The sequence below is a fragment of the Rhamphochromis longiceps genome, linkage group LG4 (genome assembly GCF_057381845.1).
Source record: "Rhamphochromis longiceps isolate RC_006_pf linkage group LG4, R_longiceps_female_GT1.1, whole genome shotgun sequence".
Lineage (NCBI taxonomy): Eukaryota > Metazoa > Chordata > Actinopteri > Cichliformes > Cichlidae > Rhamphochromis > Rhamphochromis longiceps.
Window position 1 is genome coordinate 33,354,494 of NC_140560.1, and position 22,831 is coordinate 33,377,324.

The 22,831-nt window shown below is 38.9% G+C and overlaps 1 protein-coding gene across 1 annotated transcript in view; it reads left to right on the forward strand.

Annotated features, from left to right (window-relative positions):
- Positions 1-22,831, forward strand: part of shank1 (SH3 and multiple ankyrin repeat domains 1) — a 73,045-nt gene that overhangs the window by 22,477 nt on the left and 27,737 nt on the right. The window contains exons 5-16 of the mRNA XM_085405364.1: positions 2,726-2,880; positions 6,093-6,260; positions 6,562-6,647; positions 7,726-7,747; positions 8,733-8,849; positions 9,071-9,148; positions 10,376-10,442; positions 10,682-10,848; positions 11,531-11,652; positions 12,215-12,387; positions 15,748-15,861; positions 18,005-18,080. Coding sequence (XP_085261490.1) covers positions 2,726-2,880; positions 6,093-6,260; positions 6,562-6,647; positions 7,726-7,747; positions 8,733-8,849; positions 9,071-9,148; positions 10,376-10,442; positions 10,682-10,848; positions 11,531-11,652; positions 12,215-12,387; positions 15,748-15,861; positions 18,005-18,080 — 1,345 coding nt within the window. The remainder of the gene's footprint in view (positions 1-2,725; positions 2,881-6,092; positions 6,261-6,561; positions 6,648-7,725; positions 7,748-8,732; positions 8,850-9,070; positions 9,149-10,375; positions 10,443-10,681; positions 10,849-11,530; positions 11,653-12,214; positions 12,388-15,747; positions 15,862-18,004; positions 18,081-22,831) is intronic.

Here is a 22,831-nt window from a genome sequence, read left to right on the forward strand (position 1 = left end):
AGAAACTCTTCTCTTACTTTGCCACTAGGGTTAAAGAAAGTACAGATTATGTGTTTTTAGTCTGATCAGTGATTCTGCTCTAAGCAGTAGTGGGAGCTAATTAGCTAATAGTGCTGTTGTTTCAGGGTCCTCCTATTCAAGGTTCTGGGGCACAATAGTCTTTTCTATGACTGAGCTGAAAAGGTGTAGTTTTAGTACTGATATATATGTGTATATTTAATGCATGCGATTTAACCACTCCTTGGCATTTTGGCAAAACAAACCTGGTAAAAGTAATTGTGGGGCGGAGCAGGAAAGCATTTGTTTTAGCCCCAGTGATGTGAGACCACATGAAAACTAATCCTTTGTTCAAATCTATTGACTGGCCACAGCGTTTCCATGTGGAGTTTGCGTGCTCTCTCTGTGTTTATGTGGGTTCTCCCCGGGTATGTTAGGTTAATTGGTGATTCTAAATTGGCTGTCTCTCTGTGTTAGACCTGCTGCAGATTGTTGACCTGTTCAAGAATGTTTCCTGCCTCTTGCACAATGGCAGCTGGGATAGGCTCCAGCCAATCCATGACCTGAATTAGACAGGAGGAAGAAAACGGATGGAGGACTTGTTGCTGGATCCTAGTTTCTGTCCTTCTGCATTAAAGTTTGTGGAATCAAACATATATACAGTATATGACTCTGTGGTTTCAGGAAATGAATTGAATGAGATTTGTTGGTTTAACTGAATTTTGTATGAACTGGATTTAGATTTGGGGGTGTTGAAAAAAGCTGTTTAATATCAGTCAAAGTCTGATATAAGTGATATCCCTGCGTCCTGAAATAGCTTCTCCTGCCTTTTGACTTTATGGTTATGTGAAGGTATTTTGAAAGGAAGTCCAGGAACAGTGAATGCAGCATTAGTCCTATGCAGACAGGGCAGAGAGGTGATAAAAAGCCTGCAGACAGAGATATATCCAACCTTGTTAATACTTTTTTGACCCGTTTGTCTCCTTGAAACTTTCTCCGTGGGCTTCCAGAAGCCTCACAGAGAATGCCTTCATTAGGACATGAAATAATTCTGCCATAATTAGCCTGGCTCCGGCCAGGACACACACTCATGTCGATCACTGCCAAGGAAACTCATAAATGGGTATTCCCTGACTCATCCTGACAGTATAACTTCAGAGGAAGCGCAGTCAAAACATTTCTCCAAATTGTTTGAACCTGAGATCTACAGAAAGTGTTCAGTGATGAAAGCCTTCAGTCATTTTCTTCTTTGCCAGAAAAATCCCCTTGCAGACGGTGCTGTGTACCCTGTTTCAACTTGGAACACTTTGAATGGTTTTATTCTTGTAGGTGCTGGTGAACTGTCTTCCTGGAAAGGATCAAGTTAGCCAAAAAAGTGACACAGCACTTTTTTGACTGCAATAAATGATATTTTGAGCTTCTTTGTTTCTTTATATGACATCAGGATAACGGCAAAACATCAGTGCACTGGCAAAACATTCAGCTGGAAAGTAGTAATGTTACCTGTTAGATGGAACTAATGCAGAGGCTTTTTTCATTTCCCCTCACACTATCACAGAAAGGAATATAAATATTTGCAGAAGACTTAAAGTTGGCTGATCGGGATGTCGTAATCAGGAAGCAAGTTGATGGTGGTGAGATTTAGGATTGTCTAACTTTCATGTTCAAAATAATAAAACAGTGTTGTCACACATAAGGGGATTTTACTTGTTTATATCTGCCCAAATTCAGCTTTTTTATTTTAAATTTACATGTTGTCGTACAAAGGTAGTTAACTAATTTTCTTTATTAAAGTTGTAGAAGTGGAGGACAATGATAGAAACACTTTGTCAAGATGAATTTCACATTAGTGTGTTCTTTTAGTCTATAATGACTCTTGAATAGATTTCCATGAAACATGTGCCATTTGCTATATTCACAACTTTAAAGACAAAAATATGGAATATGGGAAAGCTATGTATTGTATATTCATCGTTTGAAAAACCTTCTTCTTTAAAAATAAATAAATGGTTGCATCATGATTACTGTTGTAAAATTTAAATTATCCAACACTTTTTTAAGGGTGTTATACCTGCAAGAATGCTAAAAATAGGTCATTTCTGTCTGTTGGAACATGGATGCTAAGTAATGTTATGTTATGATAATATCTGATATAGATAAAAACATTAAGAGGTCTGGGATGTACCTGTGTGCCAAGTTTAGTTGCTCAACTCTTTTGCATAGGAAGAGTTTTTGGACGGGCAGCATCATGTAATTGCAGGATTGATGGTCATCTCCAAAGTGAGTTGTGCACATTTATGTATGTGCAGTCACTTCATTAAATCCTCTTTATTGCATGTTTTTCCTTACATGGAAACAGGATCTGCCCAGATCTAAAGGTACAATAAGATTACACAGACAGAAGATTTGGTTTGAAAATACATGGAAAACGCAAGAACTTTACATGATTATCAGTAAATTGTAGGTTAGATGTGTAGGCATTTGCTGCACTTTCTCAGCTTCATTACTGTGATGCACAAACTCTTTTTCACCTCACACGTCATTCAATTGTTAAATCATAACCATAAAAACTAAAATGCATTAAATGTTTCTTTTTTAAATGTTTGTTTCTGTCTCAGGAGTTTGGAAAGAGCTACTGTTCTCTAGCAAATCAGCTGTGAACTCCCTGCTCTATAGCAGTCCCATTTAAATAAAGCTGCATATGTGTGTCTCTGTGTGTGTTCTTTAGAGACTCCTCTGACCCTGGCAGTGCAGTGTGAGCCAGGTGGAGGAGAGGCCATCCGGGTCCTGGTGGATGGAGGAGCTCATATTGACTTCCGTGCCAAAGATGGACTCACACCGCTACACAAGGCTGTTCGAGGCCACCACCATACAGCCCTGCTGGTAAACATTTGCATATGTTGGAGTCCTTTCATACTGCTATCTGCCTGTGGAAAGTGATGATTTTGCATGTATTATGTAACAAAAAGAGAAAAAACATCAACCTAGAACAGGGTGTATATCTTGCAAGATGGATATTTGCCCTGAAAGTGACACTGTATTCTCTTCATTTGCGTTGCTGTATATCTAAACAAGCTAAAGCCCGAACAAAAAGACCCTCCCACTCAGCGATCCACACCCACCCACACACAATATGCAAACAAATAACTCTATTATTTGATTCAGCCAGAGAGAAAGAGAGGCGTTAACATCCAGATTGCCTGGTTTTGACACATTTACATTTTAGGCGTTTATCCAGATTTTCAGCTCTCAAATTGCTGAGAATACAGGTAGCTGTAGACGAGAACCTCATTGGGGGAGATAATTGCAAGCGTTAACATTGTTAGAGCCTATGTTTTCCACAAAGGAAAGAAACTCTGCTAAACTGCACAAAGGTTTACATCAGACTCTGATTGAATACATCATTTTCCCCAGCCTGGGGTGTAACGTGACCTCTCTGAACCCCCAGCTATGAGTTTCCATCCTGATTTGAATTCTATGAATATTCCTCAACTTGAATTAGGAAACTATCATCAAGATATATTTTTTCCTTCCTACTGTACTATTGTTTTACTTGATGAAGGTTTTAAAGGTTCTACATTCTATATATTTAACTAGTTGGAGCAAGTTTTGGCTCAAAATACAGTGCAGATTGCCAATTCTTCCATGATAAAAATGGACTAGTTTCGTGTCTTGAAAAGAAATAAGCTGCCTACGCCCTCTCAAGAAGAAAACAAGGCAGAATGACTTTAGTTACGTATTGTAACCTCAGATTTAAGTGTAAGTGTAGCCCTTTAAGAAGCATCAACTGGGAATAGGTGTTTGAACAGAAATTGAGCCAAAAATAATAATAAGAAAAAAACTCCTGTAGGATCTTTTAAGTTACACAAAGCACAATGTTTTCATTAAAACTGTGTGACATGAGGGTTTCTATACGATAATAAATCTCTCTCAATTAAGATAAACAGCGTGGCCCTGATTTAACTCCATACACGGAGACGGATAACTTTCTTAGCAGCAGTTATGCTATTGGCCCACTTCAGCACAACAACTTCCTTGTTCGGATTCCCCATGTGACTCTACAGACCAATCAGAAGCCAGGAAGTCCTAGACTTAGGTAGATGTGGGAAAACCAATGAGGTGGAGTCAACACATTATTATTATTGTTTTGAAAGGTGTATATGTAAACATTCAAACATGTAAATGCCCAAAACACATAAACACTAAATATAAATGGAAATGTGTATATAATTAGCATAAACATGTGCACCATTAATGAAATGCTAATAAAGGAAGGAGCTAAGACACAGTTGTATGTTTTTATAGTTCGCAGTTTAATCTTTGGTTATTTTTAAGAGTGACTTTGAAGTTTAGTTTTTATTATTTTAAACGAATGTAGAAGTTTTTAATATTAGTTTTTGCTTTTCTTATTACAATATTAAGGTAATTTTTATAATAAGATTTCTGAGTTCTGAAAGCTAATATTATTCATGCAGAGCACTTTATTTTGACAATGCACACTTGCACAAATGCTTCCTCGTGCTATTTCTGTTCATAAATTTGACATAAATCTTGACAGATTACTAAAACTAGTTTAGTAAGTATTCAATATATAGTTTTAGTCTTGCAGTAACTTTTATTAAAGTCTGTGTTCTTTGGTTTCAAATTGGTCTGCATTTCTACATTTCGATATAGCTGAGGCTGTGGACAGTCATGGTTCCAGTTTGTTGGTGATCTAGGTAAACCAAACCAACCAGACTCTATCAGTATCATGACATAAATAATCTGACAGCAGCAGCAGCAACAACAGTCCTATAAATAAATAAAACATTAATCCATAAATGGAGGAAACCATGTTTATTTTGGAGTCAATGCCAAAAACCAAGTCGATCATTTATGAAGTGTTGTGTAAACTGTAAACATTACTGTATATGTTCTCCTAGCCTGATATGAATGCTAACAAGTCAATTACTGCTGTGCTGAATCTGTCTTGGCTTATTTCTCCTCTTCTTCTTTTTTCTTCTTTCTTTTTTCACTCCCAGAAAGATGATGAGAGGCTTTCACTGATATCGTTAGGTTTAGACAGAATCACGCAACCATTCAGGAAGTCAGGCCTCTCGTACTGTCACTGCAAACTTGGCACATTTCTCTAGTTTGCCCTCAGTCCCCAAGAACTTGCCTGCCTTTCCCGGTGGCCTCTCTGTCTTTGCGTTCACCATCATTACATTAGCTACATTAGCCACACAACATGCTAGGGGTAAGGATTTTCTTTTTTTGTTGTTGTTGCACAGTGAAAATCAAGAATTACAGTACTCCACTCCAGTTCTCAGTCTTCAGTAGCTCAGATACAGGGAGCGCATAAGGACTCTTGCGTTCACTCTTGCAGCCAACAACTGAACATTTGGTGTGCAACGCCTATGGCTGAGACATTTTAAAGTTAAAGCTGGCAGAAGCTACTCTGGGGACTAAATAAAAATGGCGGACTGTGAAGGAATTGCTGATTTTAAAAAGGCATGTCCGCTCGTCAGCCAGGAGCAGTGCTTATCCTGTTCTGATGCCAAAATCACTGAAAGTGACTGCGAAGAAAACAGGCACCGGTGGTCTCTCTGTGTTGGTGCAAAAAAGGAACGAAGGAAAACACAGAAACAAAAGACAACAACAACAAATGTCCTCTTACATGGGAATCTGTATCAAATCATTTGCTTCTTAGAGACAGTGCATGGTTGATGAGAATCTATCATTCAAACTGGCTTTCAAATCTTTTATAGATTCAGATAGTGTCTCCAAACATTTTTTTATATGTACGCTAGACTTTCTAGTGTTTCTTATCTTATCCGTTATCGACCAAGTGTGTAACATTTCGTAAATGAGGTTTTTTTTATTTTTCTAAAGTTCGTTTTTGGCATTTAAAAGACTGACGTTAATTAATTTTTAATATAATTATGTTCTTCTGGACGCAAACAAAGTGGAAATAGCTTTGGGTCTAGTGGATTATTTTCAAACATGTCCCCTTTAAATCATTGCTATTTATCTTAGTAATTTATCTTTATCATTACTGTCAGAGTTTAACAAAGGCTTCAGCATGAGGGGTTTTTTTCTTTTGTGCCATCATACAGGTTCTGCTCTCTCTGGGGGCGTCCCCAGATTATAAGGACCGGCGAGGGCTGACGCCTCTTTACCACACTGTGCTGACAGGGGGCGACACCTCCTGCTGCGAAACAATGCTTTACCATCACGCCAAACTGGGCATCAGGGACGAGAACGGCTGGGATGAAACACATCAGGTAAACACTTTTTAAAAAAAATAAGTCACCTCAAGCAAATCTAGGACAAAATAAATACAGTTAATCTCCTGTGTTTTCAATAAAAGCGAAAACACCAAATCAACTGTAAAACTTTCTGTTTGAGGATCCTTGAAACAAACTCTAATGAGGTCAGTGGCCTGATTTACATCTATTTGGGAGCTGAGATGTGAAAGCACCAGAAAAAGGCGTCTGGACTTTCGGAGCTCATGTTCTTGTTGTTCATATTGCAGAAGTATGCCACATCACTTTTTGTAATGTACCAGTCTACTCTGTGTTCCAGTGTGTGTCTGCGTCAAAACCCATTCATGCCATGAAACACTTCACCTTTCACATCACATCCTACCCATCCTGCTTCAGTGGCCTCATGTAACAGCTGTGAAGTGGACAGGGAAGGCCGCGAGGAAAAATGGAGGTATCAGCTTGTTCATCTCAGTGTGTTCACTGCGTAAGCATCTGTCTCCTCGGCTCTATTTGTCAGACAGGGACTCCAAAAGAAACCGTTGGTGTGTGTGCGTTAAGTATGATTTGACTCATAAATTCAACACTAATAAGATTTTTGGACGAGGCCACTAAAAGAAGCTGCATTTTATCTCATGTCTGACGGATTGAAGATTGTTCTGTTGCATTTGGGTGCAGGGTAATTTCACATCATGTCAGCCCGCCTCTAGCAATCAGCTGTTACTTTTCCATAATAACTGTTGTACATTCAATGAGAGGATGCTAAACCATGAATATTTTGTGATATAACGGGGATAAATTTTGCACTCTTTAGTTTGCTATATTTGTCAGTATATTTGAATACTCAAAATTTCATTAATAGAGGAAAGATCCTCATAACGTTTTCTGGGCCAAAACACAAAAAACTGCAACCAAATTGATTTTACATTCACTTCAAGTTCCACAATATCAACCCTAAATCTCATTTTATTAATCATGACTGAGCGTCAGCATCATGGGATATATTATAGAGACAGAAAGACATCAAAAACTGCACCATTTCGATTTCTGTCATGTAGAGTGTGAAGTTTATAGAGCTTAAATGTGGTTAAATGTAAAAGTGGTTTAAGAAATGAGGGATTAAGCATTGTGAGCCCTGTGTACTCCAGGAGACTGTAACTCGAGCAATTTTAATAAAATGAGGGCAAAATTTTGCATGTCAGTATTAAATGCATTGAGGTTTTTTTTTAACACCATGTTTTCTGTTTTGAGTGTATAGCGTGCTATAGGTCAGCCTGGCAGTTTTTCCTGACTTTTAACTTTTTTTAACAATGAAAAAAATTAACCACATCACTGATAAATTAACTCATGTCAATTATTCGGTTAATAATAGCTCAGTGAGTCTGCAGCAGTCGCAGCAGCATGACTGAACGGGGCACTGAATTTGGAGCGTAAGGGCCTATGCAAACCACACTTAAGGAAATACCCCTCACCCCTCTCTTTGGAGCCAAAAAGAAGAAATTCATGAGGTCACAAGGCTGTCTTTAAAGCACAATTTTACTTGAAAATAGCAAAACAAATGGAAATGTGTTCAGCTGTGACTCAGCTGTCCTGGTTTGCGTTGAGTACATTAATATATTTACGCACCTTCAGAAAATCTCTCTCCTGTTTTGTACACTTTGCCGTCGAAGACAAATATTCTTGCATTTCTATAACTGTGGCTTCATTTCTCTATAATGATGAGATAACAGTTAATGATATGCTTGAATTTTAAATTTAGCCTGTAAAGGTGGCCCACTGTTATTTGTATAGGATCATCTGTTACAGTGCTATGTACAGAAAAGTGCCCTATAAGAACCAGTGGTTTGACCATAAATTAAACAAAAATTAAAAATTAATTAACATTACAAGCAAATAAAAAAATCTGAAGAGATAAAATAACCTAGCTTAGGGCTATGATATGTAATAGCTGCAAGATAAATGAGTGGGTTATTTATTTGTATAATAAGTGAAAAATGTTTAAAGCATGTTTGAGACACAGTTGATATTTCAGGCAAAAACGATTTAAAAAGCTTTGACTTCAAGATCAGTGAAGTACATGGATTCTATTATATTATTATATTAAATAAAACAGTTATTCAAAATACTGTGACTTACATCACATGTACTTTAACATGTTGACTTTTTTCTCACTTTAAATTAAAAAAATAAGTAAATCACGTGGGTCATTGTGTCTGCGTGTATAATGCTGCTCGTTTTTCTAGCAATGACTTTATTACTGTCATACTGTATTGTGTATATTTGTATTGTCAGTGTTTTATTGCCCCTGAGTTTGGAGGTTGTGTTAATTAAATTTGGTGTTACTGCCACCTTTGGCCATCGTCTCCTCTTCACCCTTGCTTGCCCCCCCGTCTCTCTTTTCTCTCTATTAAACAACCACATAAATCTTTCCTCTTTGACGCCTTGCTTTCGCTCTTTCTTTCGGTCTTACTACCAAACTGTTTTCATTCTCAGGCCTGTCAGAATGGTAACTCCCAGCATCTGGAGCACCTCCTATTCTACGGGGCGGATTCTTCCTCCCAGAATGCCTCTGGAAACACTGCCTTGCACATCTGTGCTTTATACAATAAGGTATTTCACAGAGTACAAATCAAGTATCGCCTTCCCCCGACTGTACCGAAATTTGATGCAATGATCTTTAAAACTGTGTTTTTAAAAAAGATCAACCTGCTTTTGTTTTCATCAACAAACTAAGTAAAAGCAATGATGCCACAGGGGAATGCCAGTAGAGAATCCTGCCCTTTGTATTGCACTTGCATTAAAGATACGTTAATCAATGCTGTTTGTTACAGGAAAGCTGTGCACGAATTCTGCTCTACCGGGGAGCAAATAAAGACACAAAGAATAACAGCGGGCAAACCCCCTTTCAGGTAAATGCTGAGTGTCTGGCTGGGTAATTATGCATGGTGTGGTTTATTGTCTTATTAACTTAGCATAGCATAAAGTATAAAGTGCTAGTGCCTAATTTCACTTCAGGCCAGCACTGTGCTGCAGTGCATACAGATGTCTCAGGTGTTGGAAATGCACGTGACCCCTAAATATGGATATATATATATATATATATATATATATATATATATATATATATATATATATATATATATATATATATATATATATATATATATATATAAGCTCCAGAAAAGGGAAAACAGCTAATTCAGAAAAGATGTTTCTGTAACACTCGAACACACAAAGAACATGAAAGAAAACATGGAAGAAACATTTTATACTAGTAAAAGCAACAGAACGGTAATAATTTGAGCAAACTGTCTATTTACCTTTGACTTGCACAAGATAAAACCATCATAGATACCTAAGAAAATTACTCCCAAAGGAAAACAAAATATAATTTTAAATTTTATGCATCAGAGATATAGTTTTTATGTAATGATTTTCTATTAATTCTATTTAATAAATAATTATTTATTTTAATTTTATTTACTTTATCAATTTTCATTCTATAATTTTTTTTAAATTAATATTGCTAATTTCCAATTCCAATATAGTTTCATCTAGTGCTCTGCTTAAGTAGCTTTGCATGATTCATTGTTCAAAAGCATCCTTATTTATCCCACACTAACTTTTAGTACATGCTTAAAACTATAAGATCCCAGGTAGAAACTATTTTTCAGTTTTATTAAGTAATGTGTTGTGCAGACACTGTTATAATTATTAAACTAAGATATTAATTTTACTTAAATTTCCAGGGAAAACACCACCAAAGCTCCTTTGTGCTTAAATATGACTTTTTCTCTGTTATTATGATAATGATGCGTCACTACTGTGCATTCACACTTCATATCAGAAAATGTGTCGTTAATGAGAGCACGTCACTGAAGAAAGAGGATGGAAAATGCCCTTCATTTACTTAGACTTATAAATAATAATAAATAAAGTGTTCAATAATTTTTTTCCCTATACTTCTGAAATATCATTATATAATTTTGAGGCTATATTGCTCATCCTAATTAGAGTTATCTTAAACATAAGGAGTGTGTGTGTGTGTGTGTGTGTGTGTGTGTGTGTGTGTGTGTGTGTGTGTGTGTGTGTGTGTGTGTGTGTGTGTGTGTGTGTGTGTGCGTTTTGTTCATCAGGTGGCTGTTATGTCTGGCCATTTTGAGCTGGGAGAAATAATCAAAAACCACAGAGCCACAGATGTGGGTAAGTGCTATAACTGATGTCTGGTCTCAGATTTGTTCTGCAAGGTGTTTTTCTTAAGCTAACACAACACACAGGCTCTCTTACTTAACCTTAAATCAGCAGGACTTCTTTCAGCAGCAAGGGCCAATAACAATTTAAATACAAAGAAGTAGCATGTGGATGGAGAGTGTAAAGAAACATGCATCACGGTTTGTAGGATGATATGAAAAGAAGAATGAAATCTCTTCTGTCTCCCCTAGTCCCCTTTGTGGAGTCTCCAAAGTACGCCCCCCAGAGGCGGGAGAGCTCCCGGACGCTGACAATACCTCCTCATCCCTTCCTCAGAGCCAACAGCGACAGCAGCATGAACCTTCCAGACTGGATGGCAGTGCCCAACGCCCCAGGCACCAACATCGTCTCTGTGCAGGTGTCTGTGTTTGTCTCTGTGTGAGGAGGTCAGAGTTCAAATTATCGACACAGGAAACACCTATGGGTCGATTTTGTAACCTTTTCGTTTTTCAGAGAGATTTTTACTGGATGTTTTACTCGTTTTAATTAGAAAGCTCAGATTATTATTATTATTTTTTTTTTTTACCAACAATGGAGACAGCAGCTGATAAAACAGCCGTATCTCAAAGCTTAAAACATTTTAGCAACTTGTGTTGTTGAAATGAATGATGCAAAGCACACAGCAAGCATTTCTAAGTGCACAAGTGCATCAAACATAGTTTAATCCATCAGAGCTAGTATTTTTTTCTGCTCCATTCTGCAGGGTTGGTCATGGGATGTGGAGCTTGTTGTCTAATTGGAAGGGGATTTATATATGGGTTCTTTAAACTTACTGCTTGCCTGCAAAACACCCATTTCCAACATGATGGAACATGTGCACAATATAACGCAGGGGATGACCTTTATCAACCTCTAGTGGTGAATACTGCTAATTGCAGGGCCTTATCTTCTCACATTTTATATAGTATGTGCTTTGGAGCAGAAGATTAATCACCAGTTCTTATTGTTATCCTCTTTAGGTTTACAGCCCAGAAAAATGTTAAATGTCATTAAAGTAGGTCATATTTGAGATTTCTCACCTTTCCTTCTCTGACCGACAGGGCTACAAGCATACAGGAACCCTGCGGAGCTCCAGCAGTCCCAGGGGGGCACGGACACGCTCTCCTTCCCGTGGGAGGATCGGAGACAAAGAGGACCGGAGCAGGCAGAGTCGGAGACAGGGGTGAGTGGAGGAGTCGGAGGACAAAGTGCTGTTAAACAGGAGCTTTGTTTCCACTTCCTGCAGATTCAGATGGATCAATCGAAGTGCTTTTGAGGCTTTTGTGCTGGGTGACAGATGTTAAACTCTTTTAAGTGGATTATGTGAGTCACGTTCTTAAAGAGCCATGAAAGGAGTTGAATATGGTTCATTTGGTGTAGTATTGTTAGTATTTGTTAGTATTCTCTGAAAATGGAAACTAAGAGTCATTCAGATCAATAATAATTCTGATAATTCAGCCAATTCTTAATTTTTATGTTAAAGAACAAAGTCACACTCAACAGAAATCACACAATGTTTAGGGAACGTTTATAACAGCTCCCTGAAAAGTCATAGAAATAAACACGTAAACTAAACAGTTCAATGGTGACTTTTTCTTTCTTTCTGTAAAACAAAGTAGCTAATTTCTCAAAATAATTTAAGTCACTTGAGTCCCAGAAAGTTTCATTTGATGTACCAAGGGCTCAGTCAGCAGCTCAGTCCTGGACATAAAATGCTACAGAGGTTCCTGAACCTTAAACTGCAGTTTCAAATCCTCCTCCCCTCTCAGGCCTGGCCCAGCCACCACCACGGTTCAAACTGCGGGACAGCGAAGACGCCTGTACAGCGCCGTCCCAGGACGTGTTTTTATAGCCACTCGATCACATTCTGCACAGGGGGAGAGAGAAATCAGCTTCAACAAGGGGGACAGGGTCAAAGGTGAGTGTAACTCCATTTTCACATCATGTGAAGGTTTGTGTGGCAGACAGTCAAAACATTTTGTCTTCCATGTCAACTCAAAGTTAGTGATGCTGTTTCTCACCTGGTACTTGACACAAAGAGACTGTAAGAAAGCACAAGCTCCACAAGAGGTATCTTTAATAGGCGCACAAGAAAAGCACATTTAAGACATGAAAAGCAACACTGCAGAAACCATTTAACGTAACATGATGTCACATGAGCTCATTTTACTGGAAATCTCTGGGAGTCTGGCATAGCCCCAAAAGTTCCTTCTAATATATAAGCTGCTGACTGTAAGGCTTTAACAAGATCAGAGGTGACAGCTTTTACATTAACATTATTTAGCTAACTGATGACGGATGGCAGATGATGCATCCATCAGAGTATTAGCGGAACCTAATATACTACTGCCTAATCAAGGTTTTATTGATATGTATAACATGCCAAACAAATGACTACAAATACATTCATCAAGGCACAGAACAACACAAGCAAGTTCAATATTTGTTCTTCTTTCAGCTTTTCAGCTTTTGTTATTTGCATCCAGCTTATGTTGCACGGCTTGCAGGATCCAAACAAAACAAAAAAAAAAGTGGCTACAGTGGCTAAAAATGTGTGTCAGGCTACAGAGTTGGGATTACAGTATCAGCCCTTTGATATCCACTGTAGCTGGGAGTTGGTGAGCGTTCTCAACCAAACTACAGATGGATCTTGAGAAAACAGAGACTTTGAAATGGATGGAACTCCACAACCTTTGGAGAAAAATGAGACATTCACTACAGTCAGGAGGAGCCATCCTCTGGTGACAGTGAAGAAGCCTGAGTTGCTCAGACTAGAATACCTGGAGAACTTTCAGCTGTCGTCCATTAAGGACAATGAATGACTGTAGATAATTTTACTGCAGTCTAGGGCTGCCACGATTAGTCGACTAGTCACGATTATATCGACTATTAAAATCGTCGACGACTAATTTAATAGTCGACGCATCGTTTGAAGCTTTGTAAGATCACAAAGGACGCAGGAATGAGTAGTAGGATTTAAGAGTGTAATAACGGACTGAAACAGAAGATGGCAGCACTGCATGTTCAAGGATGCCAGCTGCCGTTAAACCCCGAAGAAGAAGAAGCTGTGTCCCAGAATTCATAGCGCAGCCCAGCGCAGTTGTCAACAATGGCGGCAGCTAGTTAATTTTAACTTTACTCTTATTATTCTTTCTGGGTCACAAAATAAACGTTTAACATATTTTCAGGCGAGAATGTAGCTGTGTAAACCTCAAATATCTGCTCAGTTTATCAAGACACCACATATTTTCAAAAGCGCTCCGACGTTTTCGGAGACGTCTGTTACCCACTAGCTCGTTAGCTAGGCGGGGGCAAGGCTAACTAGAGCCGTGAGAACACCGGACTCCCGGCAAATCGTTTTCAAACCCACCGCTGTCTTTTGCTAGTCAGGTTAAACATATATATAAGTCACTTAGATAACTTAAAAATGTTATTGTTTGGCTTTCTTTAGTATTTTATTTGTTCCTGAGTAAATCGGTTTGGCTGAGATTAAAGTTATAGTTTTTGCACAGCTAAAACTGTCAAGCAGACAGCTGATTATCAGAAGTGTGAGACGCTGGAGAATATACTCCGGTGTCCTGTTATATTTTAGAAAGCAAGGAGTTTATTAAACTTCACCGAAACAATCTGCAAATTTCATTAAAAATTAATAAACTACCATCTTGTCTTTATTTTTAGTTAGCACAAACACTTCAAGCTGTAAGCTAATGATAGTTATATAAGACCAGATGCTGCTGGTGCAATAAGCTGTACGCTGTACGTCCAATGGATGATGATCTGATTAGTCGACTAATCGCAAAAATAATCGGTGACTAGTCGACTATCAAAATAATCGTTTGTGGCAGCCCTACTGCAGTCCACCCAAACTTTAAACCGAGATCAAAGTGTTAGAGACATGCAAAAAATATCCATGTTGAAACAGCGGGGGCTACATTTATTTAAGTATTACTCTGAACCAGCGGTCCCCAACTTATTTTGCTACACGGACCAGTATAATGTCAGACAATATCTTCACGGATCGGCCTTTGATGTGTTGCGGATAAATACAACAAAAAAAAAAATGATATGGCTAACACAAAAACTGTGGTATTTTGTAAATATAATAATAAATGCGAATTCACTGTGTAATTGTGTAACTTCATTAGCAGCGCCCTCCTGACAATGTGCCAACAACATTGAGAGTAACATCCTCCCCTCAGCCCTTTAACGCTCCCTGGACGCTATGGTAACATGTAAATATTTCTTTCAAAATAAGACACACAACTACAAAGACCCAGGGAGTTAACGATAAAAACCCTGAAAACCATAAACCTCACACCCGAGCTTTAACTTGTGCGGCCCGGTACCAAACGACTCACGGATCAGCCCGGGGGTTGGGGACCACTGCTTTAAACTATTACATAAACCTAACCAAGTCAGTTTAATGATAATTAAGTTAATTTTAAACGATTGAATTGTTTAAATAAAACAAATGAAGTGTAAAAATCTGTCAGGTTTACGACTCAAACTGTGTCTGTGGTGTGACGGGTGATACGATTCACTCCCCCGGTAACCCTTCCATCCTCCAAATGTGGACTTTTTTGACCTTTAAAAGTCAAAAATAATAAGTTCATATACTTGAACATGCACAGACAGATTCATGAACAACACCAGATTCATGTCCAGAAACACAAATCGATAGATTTAAGGGCGTGACTGTTTCGTGAACTGCCGTGAAACCTTCAAGGACTGCCTGACAAAGAGCTCGATAGCGTGTTGCAGCAAAGACAAAATCTGCGGCTGGCGAATGCAATGCTCCGACTTTGCCCAGAGATGAGCTCATTTCCTCATCAAAGTATGGCTTTATAAATAACTGCTTATGAGTGTTTTTTTGCTTTGAGCCGTGAGTGTTTTATAAATGAGGGCCCTGCTGTAAAGGCAGCTTCTCTGTCTCGTGGGCCAAATCCAAATCCAGTCCACAGTGTCGTCAGATGAGTTTGTTAGATGGTCATGTCCTGACATGAGTGTAAGGTCTCTATATATGTTTGTATTTAATGTCTGCAGGTATGAATATGTGTGTGTTTGTGAGTGAGTCTAAGGTGTCGCCAGGTATGTATGTCTTGGTGAGTATGTAGGAGGTTTGCATGTCCACGTGTGTGTCCACATTTATTTTTTTTCCGTCTGTACTTGTTGTCTTTTTGTGTGCGTTCATTTCTCATCGATGTGTCTGTGTGTGTTTGTGTTGGTTGTGTCACCTTTTTTTTCTTAACATATTTCTCTTCCCTGTCCCCGTCTTTAGTACTGAGTGTTGGCGAGGGCGGTTACTGGGAGGGGACGGTCAGAGGTCGCACGGGATGGTTTCCCTCTGACTGTGTGGAGGAAGTGATGCTTCGAAGCCAAGACAACCGATCAGGTGAGGACGACCAGCTGTGGCGCACACTCACAAATGCACAGGAGGAAAAAAGTGCTGAGAAAACATTTCAGTTTTGCATTTACCCTCCCTGAGTATACAGCTTATTTGTATTTGAAACCTTTGTTTTGTGATCCGTTACTAGATCAAAAACTTATGGTGTTGAATTTTAAGGGTGGTTTGTAGAACATTTAGCATCATAAGCATGGGATTTTTCAATTTTAGGGCTATTTTTAGATTATTGGTAAATATGAATCATCACATGCATCATATGGTCTCCGTTTGTGTTTTCCATCCTGTTTTATTTTGAAGGTTAGTTCCTCAAGCAGTTGCTTCCGTCTTTTCTTCTTTTTTCCAACATCGATAGAATCTTTTTGAGTTCAGCCTGTGCCTTATATTCTGTGTATTTAGTCTGTTTGTTCCCTTCTTGTCTTGTCACCTTTGTATGCTCGCTCCCTGCCATTGTTAAAGTAACCACATTAACATTTAGCTCAAAGCACCACCATCTGCAGATTGACAGAGAGTCCGCTTACAATGCCTTAGTTCTTGTTTAACACTTTCTTCTTATACACCATATCCTATTTTAAGTGGTAAATAAAATGTTTTTTTCTTTCACCTTATGCAAGACCAGCTCAATTTTTCACTTTGACTATAATCACCAATGTGATAGACATGCTTTTTTAGGGAAATATTCAATATAGTTAAAGAAGAACTAAGAGACCACAAAACGCAACAGCTAACACTATCAGCATGTAGTGGTAAGTATGATATGTAGTAGATATGGTTCCCATCTTCACCTTTGTTTATCATGCTTATGCTGTGCTGATTTATTTTAATGGTAATGACATTTAATTGTTATACAAGACACAATTAACAAGATCCACATTAACACCACAAAATAACAAAGGTGTATAAAACATGAGCAGAGAGAATGACATTACAGTAATCTTATCAAGAGGTGACCAGGAAGTGAAGCACAGAACATATGGACTGGACAGTTAGCTATAGAAACATGTTTTAGCATGCTAACATTTATTGATTAACAATTCATACGACTGGATGCTCTAGTTAAACAGGTATGTGGGAAGTATGTCAAAAAATGACTTAAAAATTTGACTCTGACCTTGAAATGATGATCAGACAAACAACACACTGGTTAACAGGATTTATCAAAGTGTGAATAAAAAATATTCCTTCAAGTAAAGAGGTCGGTCAAACTTTTTTACTTTCTTTCTTTTCTGTTTCTGCCTATATGAGCTCAACCAATTTGACAAGTCTTGTAGCAAAAGTGAAAGATTTTCCAAGTATTTGTTTTATCTTGAACCCAGCCTCCTGGTCAAAAGTCAGTATTAGTCCCTAACACAGATTTTTGTCACTGTTTTACTGTACAGAACTACAAATGACATTTCAGGACACTTACATGAGTGTTTTTTTAGATGACAGGAAACAAATGACTACTTAAAAATTAAAGCAGACTTTTTTCCTGCCACACACTGTATGTATGATGCATTGGTATATGCCTATATTAGCGTGGTCAAAGTTTTAAGAGTTGAGTTTTCCGACTCTTGCCTTTGTATCTTACTATAGTGATCATAGTGTATATATGTATATATCTATCTGGTGTACAAATCTGTATGTAACCTATTTCTGTGGGCGTGTGGGCCCATCTCAAAACTCAAAGCATTTATTATAGGTCCCAGTTCTTTAGATTTTCGTATTCATCAGTCGCCTGCAAATGCGATGTTATGGTCTCGGTTTGTGTTTATTTCACGTCCTATTCAACAGTCACGGTTTTCACTAGTAAGGTTAAGGGTTAAATATAAGGTTAAGCCAATCAGAAGAGCTAAAATGGCTTGTTACAGACAGAAGTGAAATTTAAATGGAAATAAGCATAATAAGTTCCCGTTAATTTCTTTAACCTACTCATTAAATTCATTCATATAATTGCTTTTACACCAGTCAGTTAGTCAGCTAATTATTTCATGATTAATATGCATATTTATTTTAGCTTACAGGTGACTTGGGGACAAAAATCCAGAGAGATGGCTCCATATTATTACAGTATTAGCAGTTATGTAATGAAACTGCAAATGTATTTAATATAGGTCAAACTATTCTGATGTCTGTGTGATTTCATGTTTCACAGAGAGCCGCGGAGAGCGTGCCAAAAGACTGTTCCGCCATTACACTGTGGGATCCTACGACAGCTTTGACGCTCCCAGGTAAGAGCTGCCATGCATCTAGCTGTTACTGATACCTGAGCTGAGCAGCTGCCAGTTTCATCAAAAGACACAGTGGTGTGCACAGATTCATTAAGCAGCAGGGGCACAGACAAACGCCTCCTAGCCACTCACAGGACAAGAGGAAGGGTTCGTTTACGGTGAGGTCACATCACAGTGGTACCCCACCTAACAGAGGGGCATTTGAGTTGAACACAAAAGCACTTTGGGGCACTTGGATTGACAAAAGAGACGTTTAGATGCTCCAGCTGCTTGTTAAGTGTGACCAGAATGATGCAAGAAAGTGTCCCATTGTGGATAAATAAAGGTTTAAACATGACTACTGCTGTTTTCTACCACTGGCCTCTGAGCAGCTCAGCTCAGGAAATGAGGGGTTATGTACTTTGCTAAAGAGCATGATGTGTCTCGTCAGTCCTCCCAGGGGGCACTGAGAGCTGACAGCCTTTTCATTATGACGCTGCTGCTTCACTGTTTAGACATACTGCACATGTTGGCAGGGGATTTGTTTGTATCGTAACATACTGTATCCATCTACCCAGATGATTCATAAGTTCCAGTGATACTTTGATGATGTGATGTGTTGTGAGTGATTCATGCAGCAGGATGACGATGTGTGACGGTTCGCTGCCTCCAGTCTAGAAGCTGATCTGCCTGCTGCTGAAGTTATCCTCCAGGCAGAGGTGTACCAGTTGTGTTTTGACTAGCAGGTTTTGCTGAATTTAACCTGTGCTGAGATGTAAATTTGTGTCATATCAGGATTTTAGAGTAAGCTTCGTCTTTTTGATGTCTGCTTTTTGCCTCCAAGCTGCAGAGCTGCTTTGCTAGGTTGCAGATTTCAGGGTGGGCTGAACTTGTTGGTGCTTTTAGTGCACTTCGGTGACTAATACATCTGAAATTTCTTTGTGTTGACCGGAGTTATGAAATCACCAGATGATCATTACTGCCCCCGATGACCACGCAAGCTGAAGTAATGCATATGTATTAATGTTCTGTGGGACCGGCCAGAAATAATCTCAGAACAACAGCTGAGATCTTTAACTTTTGACAGAAGATTATTGTACTTTTCTGCGTTAATAGAGCTAGTCATCCACCCACTGTGACTTAATCAGCATCCGCTTTTACTCAGTGTTCGTTCTTAAAGGGCACCTTCACAGATGCAACAACTCGCCTGAGTTGAGTTGAAACTGTGGATATTTCAGTCAGTTACCTCACCCTGCCCCGTGCATACTTGTAGACTGGATATCAGTAATCAGTAACTGGTTTGTGACCATTTTTTAATCCCCAAACTTTAGCCTTTTGCATGCTTCTAAGTTGCTTTTTGGACCCTGAAGTGATGATATTTAAACGAGGGAATGCCAGGAGGCTTGTTGAGCAGGCCCTAGTATATGGGTGCTAATCAGTGAGTAACTAAGTAACAGACTAATATAAAAAAAATGAATTTCACTTACCAAAACTGGAGATAAATATCTTTGATAAGCTGTGGCAAACAGTAAACCAATCCTAAAATAGAAGGTGGAAAGATCCAGTTTAGTGACTCATATTGGTGGAGGTTAGGTCTTTCTATTAGCTATAGCTTCCTTGTTCAGCACACTAACTTTAAGCCTAGCCCCCAGCCTTTAAGGTTTTTTGGATAAATACAACAAAATAAAACCAGTACCGGTACCAACAAAAGAAGATTTATTCATAACACACAGAAAAGACCCAGGGAAACCGAGTTAATGATAAAAACTATAAAAAATAACGATAAAAACCGATGAAAACCCTGAAAACCATAAATTTCACACCCGAGCCTCAACTCTCACAGCCCGGTACCAAACGACTCACGGACTGGTACTGGGGTTGGGGACTGCTGCTGTAAAGTTTAGCTTTTTAACAGGGGAGTCTATGGGGACTCCCTTTTGGAGCCGCCCTCAAGTGGCCATTAGAGGAAGTGCAGTTTTTTGCAAAGGGCGTGATTTTCTAGCCTTCGAGGCTCCCACTAGTGTAATATTCTGGTCTGTAAAAGCACAAGTCTGAAACCAACATCTTCCCATTAACTCGTCATTCACTGTGTGTCACAGCATCACGGTGAATTGGTTTCAGGTAAACTCTTTTCAGTGTCCAGAACTCGTACTCAACAAAGACGTATAAATAAAGCTATTATCAGTTAGATTATTCATTATTTATGTGAAGCCATGCCTCTTCTATCATTTTCACACTCATCATTATTCGTCTTGATTCCTCAACTTTAACCAAAAGGCCTACATTTGCTCTGACTGTGCTTCTCTCGCATACGCACGTTATCATTTATTATTAACTGGCTTTTCATCAACAGTGACATTTCATGGAAGCGACACACTCAGCAGTGCAAACTCAAACACATATGTTTGTACACACACACACACTCTATAGCACACACACATCATGGATAATTAAAGGCGCGTTGTAGCAGAGATGCTGGTTTGGCCAGGCAGGCAGGCATGGCTGACTCAGAGCCGCCCTCACATGGGCCCACTTTCACAGCCTTTATCACTACATGTAATATCGCACCTATTCCTCCTTATATCCCTCTATATTTGGCCGTGTCTCCTGACCATCTCTGCATCCCTCCTTCGCTTTCTATTTATCACTGCATTGCTAACCCCCCTGTACTTTTTAATTTTCTTTCTATCACCCTCTCCTCCCTGTGGTGTCTCCATCTGGAGGTCAGACAGTGAAGGGCACTCAAATGGGAGCGGAGAGTTATCGAGGGGGAAGAAGTGCTCGGACAAAGGAAGACAGGAATTTCGTGTTCACAAATAGGTGGCAAGAGACATGAACTGTGTTTTATGGAAGCAACAGGAGGTCTGAGGAGGAAAAAGTTTACCCTTTGGCTTACTTTAAGTTTCTTCATCCTGATTGGAATGACCAAAGCAAGATAGCATCTTGTTTATGACGCTGACATTTACTTTTTAGCCAACATCAGCTGGAATTTATTGACAGTTAACTGGCTGATTGGTCGAATAGTTTAATTTTTCTCTTCCAAAGAAATTTCACTGATAAATTCTTTATCTTTAAAAAATGGACATTTTGGCTCTTGTATAGCTCGGGCTGGCAATAAAAAGTCGAAGAAGTTGTGTGCTAGAGAAGTAATTTTGAATGGATGAGTTTCTATTTTTGCCCCACTCTGACCAAAAGAAACAAACAACAACTTGAATTATTTGTACTGACTTTGAAGTAAATTCTCTCTTTGTAAAGTTTTCAAAAGCTTTACTTTCTCTAATACAGGATTTGTTTTGCGGACTGGAATGTCTGAGGCTAGCTTTGCAAATTGGAATGATATTCCTTTTCAACATACTGGCTCATCTCTTAGACACATCTTTGTAACTCCATCTTTATGTCTGTCAATTCTCCTGTTGAAACCTGGATATTCTTCGTAGCCTGACTTGGACAGAATGAGATAAACTGTGCCACTGTAGCAAAACCTGCCATCCTAAACCCACCAGTAGTACCATATCACCCCATTAGAGCACTTCGCTCTCGCACTGCAGGCTTTTCAGGCCCCTCTTCTGTGGAACCAGCTTCCAGTTTGGATTCGGGAAACAGACACTATCCCTACTTTTAAGATTAGGCTTAAAACTTTCCTTTTTGCTAAAGCATGTAGTTAGGGCTGGACCAGGTGACCCTGAATCCTGCAATAGGTATAGGATGCTGGGGGATTCCCATGATGCATTGAGTTTTTCCTTTTCAGTCACCTTTCTCACTCATTATGTGTTAATAGACCTCTCTGCATTGAATCATACCTGTTATTAATCTCTGTCTCTCTTCTACAGCATGTCTTTATCCTGTCTTCCTTCTCTCACCCCAACCGGTCGCAGCAGATGGCCGCCCCTCCCTGAGCCTGGTTCTTTCTTCCTGTTAAAAGGGAGTTTTTCCTTCCCACTGTCGCCAAAGTGCTTGCACATAGGGGGTCATATGATTGTTGGGTTTTTCTCTGTATGCATTATCATTGGGTCTCCCTTACAATATAAAGCGCCTTAAGGCGACTGTTGTTGTGATTTGGTGCTATATAAATAAAATTGAATTGAATTGAATTGAACCAGTCAAAGCATAAAGCTTTCCCTCAGTTTTAAGGTATGATAGTTATAGTAAAAAGATCAAGTTCAATTTAGTTTTATTTATAAAGTGCCAAATCACAAAAACAGTTGCTGTTTTATATTTTAAGGTAAAGACCCTACAATAACAATGAAAGGGCCCTCTATGAGCAAGCACTTGGTGACAGTGGGAAGAAAAAACTCACTTTTAACAGGAAACCTCCAGCAGAGCCAGGATCAGGAAGGGGCAGCTGTCTGTTGTGACCGGGTGGGGGTGACAGAAGGGAGACAAGACCGAGTAAGAAGACTGAGATCAAAAATAATAATAATGAGTAAAGGCAAAGTGGTGTTTAAACGCATTAATTTATGTGATCAAGATCAAAAAATCTCGGTGACGAATGAGAAATGTGTATATCTCCGATGCCACTCAACTTTTGATATATATATTCCTAAATTCCTCTAAATAATTCCACATGTATCTTTTGTTTTTTTTCTTTTTGGACCTTGGTATAACGATCTTCAATATCCAAATTTAGCACAGTCAAAACAAGAAATGTGTGAACATTTGATTGCTACCATCATCATCACAGCACACATATTTTCAGCAGCGTCATTGCTGCTCTGTAATGAGCTGCATCCAATTAATTAAAGAAGCGTGCACACAGGAAGAGACTAGCAGCA